This window comes from Oncorhynchus masou, chromosome 15 (assembly GCF_036934945.1).
Source record: "Oncorhynchus masou masou isolate Uvic2021 chromosome 15, UVic_Omas_1.1, whole genome shotgun sequence".
Lineage (NCBI taxonomy): Eukaryota > Metazoa > Chordata > Actinopteri > Salmoniformes > Salmonidae > Oncorhynchus > Oncorhynchus masou.
The window spans coordinates 48403759-48415916 of record NC_088226.1 but is presented as its reverse complement, the minus strand read 5'-3'; the positions used below and the strand labels follow the sequence as shown (position 1 = coordinate 48415916).

General features: G+C 43.1%; 1 protein-coding gene and 1 long non-coding RNA gene across 6 annotated transcripts in view; one reads left to right on the top strand and one right to left on the bottom strand.

Moving 5' to 3' along the window:
• Positions 1–10126, bottom strand: part of LOC135556366 (protein zyg-11 homolog) — a 35365-nt gene extending 25239 nt beyond the window's left edge. For 3 of the 5 annotated variants that reach the window (XM_064989514.1, XM_064989515.1, XM_064989518.1), the window contains exons 1-4: positions 9995–10126; positions 3074–3239; positions 2698–2909; positions 2293–2610 (exon numbers count right to left, since the gene is read on the bottom strand). In XM_064989514.1, the coding sequence (XP_064845586.1) occupies positions 2293–2610; positions 2698–2909; positions 3074–3239; positions 9995–10039 (741 nt within the window). In that variant the 5' untranslated portion in view covers positions 10040–10126. Of the gene's footprint in view, positions 1–2292; positions 2611–2697; positions 2910–3073; positions 3240–3714; positions 4052–8669; positions 8760–9994 lie in introns of those variants that run through there. The other 2 variants (XM_064989517.1, XM_064989516.1) reach the window with 2 other exon arrangements.
• On the top strand, positions 4102–9103 carry LOC135556367 (uncharacterized). The gene is made up of 3 exons (XR_010457978.1): positions 4102–4338; positions 8300–8438; positions 8693–9103. It is a non-coding gene; the product is annotated as an uncharacterized LOC135556367 (long non-coding RNA).
• Positions 10127–12158: the final 2032 nt, after the last annotated feature.

The following is a 12158-nucleotide window of genomic DNA, read 5'->3' as shown; positions in this document are numbered from 1 at the left end:
GACCGAACCATGAAAAACAGCCCCAGACCATTATTCCTCTTCTACCAAACTCGTCCTTCGGACTCCCAGATGGTGACGCGTGATTCATCACTCCAGAGAAAGCGGTTCTACTGCTCCTGAGTCCAATGGCAGCAAGCTTTACACCACTCCAGCCGACACTTGGCATTGTGCATGGTAATCTTAAGCTTGTGTGCGGCTGCTCGCCCATGGAAACCCATTTCATATGAAGCTCCCAACGAACAGTTCTTGCGCTGACGTTGCTTCGAGAGGCAGTTTGGAACTCGGTAGTGAGTGCTGCAACCGAGGACAAACAATTTCTATGCGCTACGCGCTTCAGCAATTGGCGGTCCCGTTCTGTGAGCTTGTGTGGCCTACCACTTCATCGTTGCCCCTAAACGTTTCCACTTCACAATAACAGCACTTACATTTGACCGGGACAGCTCTAGCAAGGCAGAAATGTGACAAACTGACTGGTTGGAAAGGTGGCATCCTATGACAGTGCCATATTGAAAGTTACAGCTCTTCAGTAAGGCCATTCTACTGCCAATGTTTGTATATGGAGATTGCATGGCTGTGTGCTGAGTTTTATACACCCATCAGCAACAGGTGTGCCTGAAATTACAGAATCCACTCATTTAAAGGGGTGTCCACATATTAGTATGTATATGTACAGTTGAAGTCGGAAGTTTACATACACTTAGGTTGGAATCATTAAAACTCGTTTTTCAACCACTCCAAAAATGTCCTGTTAACAAACTAAAGTTTTGGCAAGTCGGTTAAGACATCTACTTTGTGCATGACAACAATTGTTTACAGACAGATTATTTCACTGTATCACAATTCCAGTGGGTCAGAAGTTTACATACACTAAGTTGACTGTGCCTTGAAACAGCTTGGAAAATTCCAGAAAATTATGTCATCGCTTAGATGCTTCTGTTAGGCTAATTAACATAATTTGAGTCAATTGGAGGTGTACCTGTAGATGTATTTCAAGGCCTACCTTCAAACTCAGTGCCTCTTTGCTTGACATCATGGGAAAATCAAAAGAAATCAGCCAAGACCTCCACAAGTCTGGTTCATCCTTGGGAGCAATTTACAAACGCCTGAAGGTACCACGTTCATCTGTACAAACAATAGTACGCAAGTATAAACACCATGGGACCACGCAGCCGTCATACCACTCAGGAAGGAGACGCATTCTGTCTCCTAAAGATTAACATTCTTTGGTGACAAAAACGCAAATCAAACTCAGAACAACAGCAAAGGACCTTGTTTCCTCCAGCATCTTCACGGGTACAAAAGTATCTATATCCACAGTAAAATGAGTCCTATATCAACATAACCTGAAAGGCCGCTCAGTAAGGAAGAAGCCACTGCTCCAAAACCGCCATAAAAAAGCCATACTATGGTTTGCAACTGCACATGGGGACAAAGATCGTACTTTTTGTCCTCTGGTCTGATGAAACAAAAATAGAACTGTTTGGCCATAATGACCATTGTTATGTTTGGAGAAAAAGGGGGAGGCTTGCAAGCCGAAGAACACCATCCCAACCGTTATGCACAGGGGTGGCAGCATCAAGTTGTGGGGATGCTTTGCTGCAGGAGGGACTGGTGCACTTCACAAAATAGATGGCATCATGAGGAAAGAAAATTATGTGGATATCAGTCAGGAAGTTAAAGCTTGGTCGCAAATGGGTCTTCCAAATGGACAGTGAACCCAAGCATACTTCCAAAGTTGTGGCAAAATGGCTTAAGGACAAAGTCAAAGTATTGGAGTGGCCTTCACAAAGCCCTGACCTCAATCCTATAGAAAATTTGTGGGCAGAACTGAAAAAGCGTGTGCGAGCAAGTAGGCCTCCAAACCTGACTCCGTTACACCAGCTCTGTCAGGAGGAATGGACCAAAATTCACCCAACTTATTGTGGGAAGCTTGTGGAAGGCTTCCCAAAACATTTGACCCAAGTTAAACAATTTAAAGGCAATGCTACCAAATACTAATTGAGTGTATGTAAACTTTTGACTCACTTGGAATGTGAGGAAAGAAATAAAAGATTAAATAAATCACTCTGCTATTATTCTGACATTTCACATTCTTAAAATAAAGTGGTGATCCTCACTGACCAAAGACAGGGAATTTTTACTTGGATTAAATGTCAGGAATTGTGAAAAGCTGAGTTTAAATGTATTTGGCTAAGGTGTATGTAAACTTCAACTGTATATATGTATATTATACACACCTTATAGTGGAGGAAATCAATGTAAAACTTCAGCATCAGAGCTGTCCCCACCCACCTGCAGTGCCTCCAGTTGCCCAATGACAGCCAGTAGCTGGGCAGTGCTCATCTCCAGCCTCTTCAGCTGGTGTAGTGTTAGTGACCTCAGCCTCTCTCTGAGTCCCAGTAGAGGGTTGAGGTTGGTCACGGAGGTGTTGGACAGGTCCAGGCTCTCCAGGCGGGACAGGGAACACACATCAGCCAGCCCAGAGTCGTAGAAGTCCACATTGGCCAGGGAGAGGGACCTCAGCCCCTGGAGAGAGCTGAAACAGTGACATGACGGTTCCTCCAGAGAGGACATGGTCAGACCTGTAAGGACCAACCGCTGCAAGCTCTCCTGGGGGGGGGGAGAAGGGGGAGAGTGAGAGAAGATTAGTGTTTGTGGGTGTCTAACTGCTGGAGGCTCTCTTATTAGTGTGCTTACCTGGCAGTGTTTGTTGGAGGCAAGGCCATGTAGTATGTCAGAGATTGTGAGGTCAGCGTTGACCCTAGCAGCGTCCAGCTCCAGCAGGCGGTGAGGACAGAGGGCTCTCTGGAACGCCTCGGCAGAGATACGGGCCGTACGAATACACGCACGACGCAGCCGAAGGTACTCACTGCTACGAAACACTCCTACTGTATTGTCATTCAACAGACCTAGAAACACACACACCTTTTTTGTTAGAGCGGAGACAAAATAATTTAAGGAATTAGCTCATTACTGCTCTAGACACTGCCTGTTTTGTGTTTTCTACTAATGATCAACGTAAGGATCTAAGCTTGGATCTGTGATGGTTGACTACTTCATCCTCCTTGCTCACCTTCAGTGGCCATCTTAGCCAGCAGCTGGTCAGCTAGCTCCTGGGGAAATAGCAGAGAGTCTCTGAGACAGAGAGATCCATCAGCATGCTTCACACAGAACCTCTCCAGGTTCCTACTGACGTAGGACAGACACAGATCCGTCAGAGATGCAGGGGATGCCTCATCCTGGAACACAAAAGGCAAGAGATCACCATTAGATACTTATGCCCGCACTTCAAGGCAGTATTCCCAAATGGCATACCAAACATTTGAATAGTTATAATGTCCAAAGTTAAAATAGTCGCCAATGAGACCTGTTATCCAGATATACACAGGAGGAGGTAGAGAACGTCTGGTGGTGGTAATTTGTTTAAAAAACAATGATAACAGACACCTCCAGCTAAGGACAGGTTTAACTAGCCAGCAACGTTACGTTCGCGATCGTCATGGATCAAATTTCATCAGGTACCGTTATATAGCTAGCTTGCTAGTTACTGATTTGCTCTCGAAAACCCAAGGCATTCTAATCAAGGCATTCTGCCTTATCCCAAGGTAGCTAGTTAGTGTCTATGAATAGGCTAGCTAGCTAACGCTAACTGTATGCCTTTTTAGAGCAATGCACGACTGAATTTTAGAAAAGTAAAGCGAAAAAAAACCTCACCATGTTCAAAGAATTGAAGGCCATATCATGCACAGTGAAACAGACGGGAAGGCTCGACACCTGACCAAAAATAAATATAGCCTTAGGCTCGTCTTGTTAACTTGCTATTGTACCTAGATAGCCTAATCTAGCTGAAACTAGTTGTTGCGAAGAGCTAACAACTAACGTTAGCTAGCAGCTAGCTAACTTGTTGGTACGAAAAGAGATGTTCCTGCAACATTTTCAGACCATGTCCGTTAGTTAACAGGGCCAATACTTCTCTCTAAATCAACACACAGCCAGTTTGAACGTAAACATTCACCGGAGAAAACGATAGGTGTAGCTATTTTTGTTGACAGACAGTAACAAAGGTCATGACACAGGAAGTACATCACCATCTAGGAAGCTATTATTTACAGTCTATGCTAGGAATATACAGGGCGCTTTCGAGGATAAATGTTGTCTAGTCCCTTTCAAAGGTTGTTGCATTATGGGGATACAAATTGTCCGACTGCGCCTGTAGTATATGGAGCTATACACCTTTAATGTTGTTGTGATCAAGGTCATTCGTTTTTTTTATGAAGTCGCTTTCAAGTCACTGGTTATGGCTAGAAGGGATCCAGCTTTTGTAAAATAACGTCAAAGGTAAATTTGTTTCGAATTTTAGCAACCCGTTTCCAAACCTTAATCGAATTATCCTAACCCGCTGTGTTAATTATCCAACCCTGCGACGAAAAGTCAAATCGGACGTTAATTTGACAATTCTTGGTTGGGCTGCCCATTTTTGGAGAAAGTTTGGAGTGAGATTTGCTGTATGAATTTCATTGCCCCCTGGCACAACCCCTAGTTGGGGATTCTGGGGGTTCTCCCCCGGGAATATTTTATTGTTTTAAAGCTCATTTTCTGTCATTCTATTTATTTTTACATGGTTTAGGCCTATGACCAGGGTGGAACATTTTAATAATAAAACCACAGGTCAGGGGTATTCAGGATGCTTTGAGCATCAAATGAACACTCAAAATGTGACTACTTTGTTACTTTGAGATTTTGGGCGGGTGATGAAATATATATATATTTTTAAACATATTTTTGAGGTGGTTTGACACTTTATTCAGACAGTTATGAAATGGGGGGACAGGCAAGTGGGAGAAACAGTGCGAAGGTTGGAAGTAGGGATTGATTCCTGTTCTCACGTGGAAAGTTGTAAACGACACATGCTGGGGAGTTTAACCACTACACCAAGGCTCTACTCAGGAAATACTAATATTAATGGTTGATGGCAGTGGGAAACCAAATCATAGATTGCAGTCTCCTTGTCCATAGGTTAGTTTCAAGGTAAGGACACAAATATTTTGTAATTTGGGTACACCCCGCTTGCGCTCCAGGATGGTTGGCCACCCCTGATCTATGTTTCCCAAGTGCTGAGAGTTTGAAAATGTTCTTGTTCTCACAATTAATTTCTCAAAATCAACCAACCTTCAAGAAAAATCAAATGAATATTCAGGTGGTTTATGCCAACTAGTTGAAGAACTAGTCCTTGCCATCATCTTACTCTACAAAGACAAAATGCGATGTGTTTATGAGTTGTGAGTCCTCCTACCATCTATGCCATCTGTGCATGTGCACAAATACTAAAATGTACTAAAATTATATTTAAGGCCTGGAACATTCAATATCCAGTGCTTATTTGTATGACTTATTCAATACTGCCCATGAATGACTGCAAAAATACATAGCCTCATATAAATCATTTTCAAAGACACGAGTAGGCATATCAGATTTCAAATATGTTATTACACTGAACAAAATATGAAGAAGTAAAATAATAAAATAAGTGTGGGGAATGGTAATAGTGTTCTTGCTGACAAGCACAATAATTACCCTATATTTTAGCCCATTGTTAAGCAGGAGAATTGTTCCACTGATCAGATATTTAATAGATCAGTTAATAGATATTTAAAACGCACATCCAATCCATCCGATCCCTTACATAACTAGACCAATCATATATGCTTCAATGTGCCGCGGTTAACAGTGCAGGGGTAAAACAGGGTAATGATGTGGGCCTCCCGAGTGGCAGAGCGGTCATTGCTTGAGTCGTCACTACAGACCCGGGTTTGATCCTGGGCTGTTTCACCACCGGCTGTGATCGGGAGTCCCATAGGGCGGCGAACAATTGGCCCAGCGTCGTCCGGGTTAGGGGAGGGTTTGGCTAGGGGGGCTTTAATTGGCTCATTGCACTTTAGCGACTCCTTGTGGCGGGCCGGGCACCTGCAGGCCGACCTCCTAGCGATTCCCTGTGGAGGGCCGGGCACCTGCTGTCGTCAGTTGAATGGCATTTCCTCCAACACATTGGTGCGGCACGCTTCTTGGTTAAGCGGGCTGGTGTTAAGAAGCGCGGTTCCGCTGGTAGACGATGCTTGTAGGTGATGTCATGGCTACTGTTGGGAGTGTTCTAAAAAATCTGCTAAAACAAGCATCTCTAGCTACCTTTTCTTTGAAAATAGATTATAATTCACTGCAAGTTCATCACATTAGCCTTGATCAAGACGATCTCTCAATATTACATTGTTGTTCAACGGGGACCAGACTCTCTGAAATTATTACCTCATCAGTCCAACACCAAGGTCACAAGTTGTGGACTTTTCAACACTTGTGGTTTTTCGACAGGGATTTTTATGACACTGGTCCTCCATTCTAATCACGGCTAGACTCATAAACTTTGAGGACGAAAAGGAGGTGAAGCAGCATTTGGATAACATAGGGGTAGATTTCAGCTACCAGTGTCACAGAGAGAAGGACCCCGAAGGTAAGGCATGACGTGCGCTGTCCCATGTGCTAAAGTGAGTGTTTGGGTCACTCAGTGTTGTTCAGCTCATGGTTACACTTTCGCTGACCCATAACTGGGGTGCTGAACCACTGATTCTGGTTGGTGTTTAGTTTGTTTATGCCTCATGTACTTGTACTGTAAGCTTTCCGCCTTCCACCTCATAAATGTATCTAACCTATTTCTGCATGTACAGTGGGGCAAAAAAGTATTTAGTCAGCCACCAATTGTGCAAGTTCTCCAACTTAAAAAGATGAGAGAGGCCTGTAATTTTCATCATAGGTACACTTCAACTATGACAGACAAAATGAGAGAAAAAAAAAATCCAGAAAATCACATTGTAGGATTTTTTATGAATTTATTTGCAAATTATGGTGAAAAATAAGTATTTGGTCAATAACAAAAGTTTATCTCAATACTTTGTTATATGCGCTTTGTTGGCAATGACAGAGGTCAAATGTTTTCTGTAAGTCCTCACAAGGTTTTCACACACTGTTGCTGGTATTGTGCCCATTCCTCCATGCAGATCTCCTCTAAAGCAGTGATGTTTTGGGGCTGTTGCTGGGCAACACGGACTTTCAACTCCCTCCAAAGATTTTCTATGGGGTTGAGATCTGGAGACTGGCTAGGCCACTCCAGGCCCTTGAAATGCTTCTTACGAAGCCACTCCTTTGTTGCCCGGGCGGTGTGTCATGCTGAAAGACCCAGTCACGTTTAATCTTCAATGCCCTTGCTGATGGAAGGAGGTTTTCACTCAAAATCTCACGATACATGGCCCCATTCAGCTGTCCTGGTCCCTTTGCAGAAAAACAGTCCCAAAGCATGACGTTTCCACCCCCATTCTTCACAGTAGGTATGGTGTTCTTGGGATGCAACTCAGCATTCTTTGTCCTCCAAACACGACGAGTTGAGTTTTTACCAAAACGTTATATTTTGGTTTCATCTGACCATATGACATTCTCCCAATCTTCTTCTGGATCATCCAAATGCTCTCTAGCAAACTTCAGACGGGCCTGGACATGTACTGGCTTAAGCAGGGGGACACGTCTGGCACTGCAGGATTTGAGTCCCTGGCGGCGTAGTGTGTTACTTATGGTATGCTTTGTTACTTTGGTCCCAGCTCTCTGCAGGTCATTCACTAGGTCCCCCCGTGTGGTTCTGGGATTTTTGCTCACCGTTCTTGTGATCATTTTGACCCCACGGGGTGAGATCTTGCGTGGAGCCCCAGATCGAGGGAGATTATCAGTGGTCTTGCATGTCTTCCATTTCCTAATAATTGCTCCCACAGTTGATTTCTTCAAACCAAGCTGCTTACCTATTGCAGATTCAGTCTTCCCAGCCTGGTGCAGGTCTACAATTTTGTTTCTGGTGTCCTTTGACAGCTCTTTGGTCTTGACCATAGTGGAGTTTGGAGTGTGACTTTGAGGTTGTGGACAGGTGTCTTTTATACTGATAACAAGTTCAAACAGGTGCCATTAATACAGGTAACGAGTGGAGGACAGAGGAACCTCTTAAAGAAGAAGTTACAGGTCTGTGAGAGCCAGAAATCTTGCTTGTTTGTAGGTGACCAAATACTTATGTTCCACCATAATTTGCAAATAAATTCATTAAAAATCCTACAATGTGATTTTCTGGATTTTTTTTCTCATTTTGTCTGTCATAGCTGAAGTGTAGCTATGATGAAAATTACAGGCCTCTCATCTTTTTAAGTGGGAGAACTTGCACAATTGGTGGCTGACTAAATACTTTTTTGCCCCACTGTGTGTATTTTGTTGTCAGGGTGTCAAAGGCTTGCTGACTACATGGAAGGAGTGAAAGAAAACATTGAGTCTACCACCCAGGTGCTCAAACACAATTGTGAGATGAATAAACATGGTGAAGGCTTCTACAAGCTCGGGGTTTACTATGTCCAAGGGAGGTACATGACTCAACTACACTACACTTAATCCCATTCACTAGAAGATTATAACAGCAAAGTCTGCAACAATTTGCATTTCTCAGATAGACAAGTCATTTGAAATGTTAGAGTATGGCATGACAAAAACATGTTTTCAGACATGTCATCCATCTTATTAATAAGAAATATAAGGACGATAAGAAAATACAGACAGACAGACCCTGAATCCATCCCCCAAGTGGTCAAACTCACCATGTTCTACATCTCTCCACCAGGGGAAATTGCAGATAATCTGAAGATGGTCTACTGCTTCATGACGGCTTACAGCAGTGGTGGTAAGAAGTCTGTGGATGCGTGTCAAAACGTGGGTCTCCTCACCGACGTTGGTTGAGCCATGAAGTCCGGCCCTGACTCGGGGCAAAAGGTTGAAGGATTCACTAATGTGTGTGTTTTTGTCATTTTAGGCGGGAATTGAAAAAAAGGGTCCAATCCTTTGTGTGTGGATGATTTATATGGGGCTCTGTAAAATATAACATGTTTTTTCTCTATAGGGGGCCAACTTAATATTTTTGCATCCAATGAGATTGTTCCTCTCGACATGGAGAAAGGACAGATTCTCAGTCCAACACATCTATCTGCCTGAACATTGACAACAACTTGACTTGATTAAAATGAGTTCACGCAAACAGGTCTGTTCACGTGGTGTCATTATAGTTATAAATCCATGGTGGAGAGTATCTCCCACATTGACACTGGGCAAACAGCGCCATTCAAGTGTGTGGTCGTGTTAAAATGCAGCTGTTTGCGAAGTTCATAGGTTCTGCCACAAGATGGAGTCAAAGTCAAGGAAAACTAGTGTGATATGGCAAATCCACTGTCCATGAGTTTTATTTATTTTATTTTTTTATTTTACCAGGCAAGTCAGTTAAGAACAAATTCTTATTTTCAATGACGGCCTGGGAACAGTGGGTTAACTGCCTGTTCAGGGGCAGAACGAAAGATTTGTACCTTGTCAGCTCGGGGGTTTGAACTCGCTAGTCCAACGCTCTAACCACTAGGCTACACTACACTGAGTATATCAGGGCAGGTCAGAGTTTTATTTTGTCGTCTAATTTGCTCATCCCATTTGATGTCATGTGATGTGTTAAAAATAGAATAATCTGGTGGGACATATTCACGTTATGGAGTAAAACGCTTCAGATCAGACATATAATGTGACGTTTCGGTCAGAATTGCTGAAACTTTTTTTTTTTTGTACACATATTATTATTAAAGTCCCAGCCTTCCATGGGCCAATTTGACAATATTGTAACGACGCTGGGTTTATATCCGCGGAAATCGTCTCTGCTGCTCGAGCAAACTTTTGCGGCACAGTCGATAGTGCGCCTGACCTCGGGCTAGAAGGTCGAGGGTTCGAGACCTGCTCCCTGCTGTTTCATTACAACACATTGATGCAAACATATTATATTGTCTTGCTACTTCCAAATCCAGCAGAGAAGCACACTGGTCACATCCGAGAAAAACTTGTCTGTAATGCAAAATATTTGGGGGTGTAGCGAGAAACTTAAAATACAGACCTTTATCCTCTCTCTTATCATTACCCGTGGCAATTTCACTGGCATATCATCCACTCTCGTAGACACTTAACTAAACAGTGCCCAGCTCTGTCTCGCGACCCCGGTAGGTGCCAGTCAAGACTCCACACGCGCAGCATTCTCTGGTGTACTAGCACACGGTGGTATGAATCACCGTTATCTGTAGCCACAGATCTAGGATCAGTTTACACTCCCTAGTAACATTGGGGGAGTCAAAACATATTTTAGACCAGTGTATAGGCAGTCTGGTCTCATACATTAACCGTAACATAGTAACATAAATCCTGGACACTTTATATGTTAGGTTTGATATGGTTACATAAAACAGATGGGTACTTAACGCAAAAACAAAAGTAGGATGATTGGTTGGTGTGGATGGGTAGGAATGAATGTCTAGCAACTCAAAGGTTGGGAGTTTGAATTTCATCAGGGACAACTTTGGCATTTTAGATAATGAGCAACTTTACAACTGCTTACCATGTTTTAGCTACTTTGCAAGAACTTAGCACGCTTTCCTAACTTCACTCCTTTAACCTAACTCCTAAACCGAACCCCTAGCCTAGCTAACGTTAGCAAGCTAGCTAAGGTTAGCCACCTCACTGCCTAGCTGGAATTCGTAACACATCATATGTTTTGCAAATTTGTAACATATAGTTAATTTTGCAAAGCTTAACATATTCTGTATTTTGCAAACTCGTAACATATGTCACGAATTACAATTCGTATTGTATCATACGAAATTGGTGCCTGACATCCACAAATTAAAACATACCATTGGACATGTCATTTATTATCCTGAAAACTAGGCTTTCGTATTTCCGAACACGAAGTGCTCTGAGACCAGGTTGCAGCGGGCGATTTTCTAAATCCCGCCCTTTTTCCCCGTGTCCATTCAACCCTTATTCAAAACAGAACACATCTGTTGCAAGTTTCAGATTTAGAACACACGTACACAACAATACGAAATGCTCTGAGACCAGGTTGCAGCGGGCAACAGCGAAGGCGAGCGAACTATCTAAATCCCGCCCCTTTTCTCGTGTCTATTCAACCCTCATTCAAAACAGAACACAGCTGTTGCAGAGCACACCGCTTTTGGCTTTGTAGGAGCCTCTGAAATTTGCTGGGGTCGAGTTTCCCAACCCGAAAAGAGGAATTTGGCACCCATTTCTGTGTGGTGAGTGTCTGGTTTATGTCTGTTTTTGTAAGCTAGGGTGTGTGGCAGCATCCCTGATGCTAAATCCATTTGCGCGGAAGGTTAGCTAACGTTATCCACAGGAGTAAGCCACACTAACGACGTTAAGTATTTTCTTTGAAGGTTTAAGTAAAGCGTTTATTTTGAGTTGAATAGTATTATGTGTTGCAGTAACGTTAAGTACGTTAGCTAACGTTAACTACCTTGCATTACACCACAGCCAGTTCTAGCTCTCAGAATGTCTTAAGATGTTTGTACTTGTCGAGTTAGCTAACGTTAGCTATTGTAGGTAGTCAACCTTTGTTTGCCGAGTTTAGTTAGCAAACTAACTAGCAACTGTCCTCTTTAATGTCGTTGCTATTTGTGGGTTTTTTTTAGCCAACTGAGATGGCAAGCTGGCTAACGGTTATTTGCGCGCGTTGTCCCCAGCCTGCTTTTAGCGCTAAACTGATGGCTACTGAAACGCCTTGTCTCGGGTTGTCTTGGACTCAGAACCCCCCTCACTGTCCCGCCCAGATCCGGGGAGTGTTTCGGGTGGGGCGTGTTTTTTTCTCTCACTAAAATGGCTTGGATATAAACATAAACTGCCGGTTGGCTACATGTCTTCCAATATAGAAGTTATTACTATGTGCAGTTAGTCTGAAAAAGCAGAGCACTTTTAGGGGAGGTGCAACGGCCTGTAGTTTATGCACAGGCAAGAAGCATCACGTTAGCCAGGCAGCCGTTGCAATACGAATTCATTAATCTTTCATGACAGGTTGGCATCAACATCGTGGTGCCTGTCTACTGTAGCTAGGATATGTCAGCATCAGTGATTAGCTAGGTAACGTTAGGCCCTGTAACGTACCAGTTAAAAGCAATACCATGGGTCGATATATTTGATTTCAAAGGGTGAGTGTTCAGTAATGAATTTATTATTTGTAATGCACAGTCAAGCACGTCTCATGTCCCACA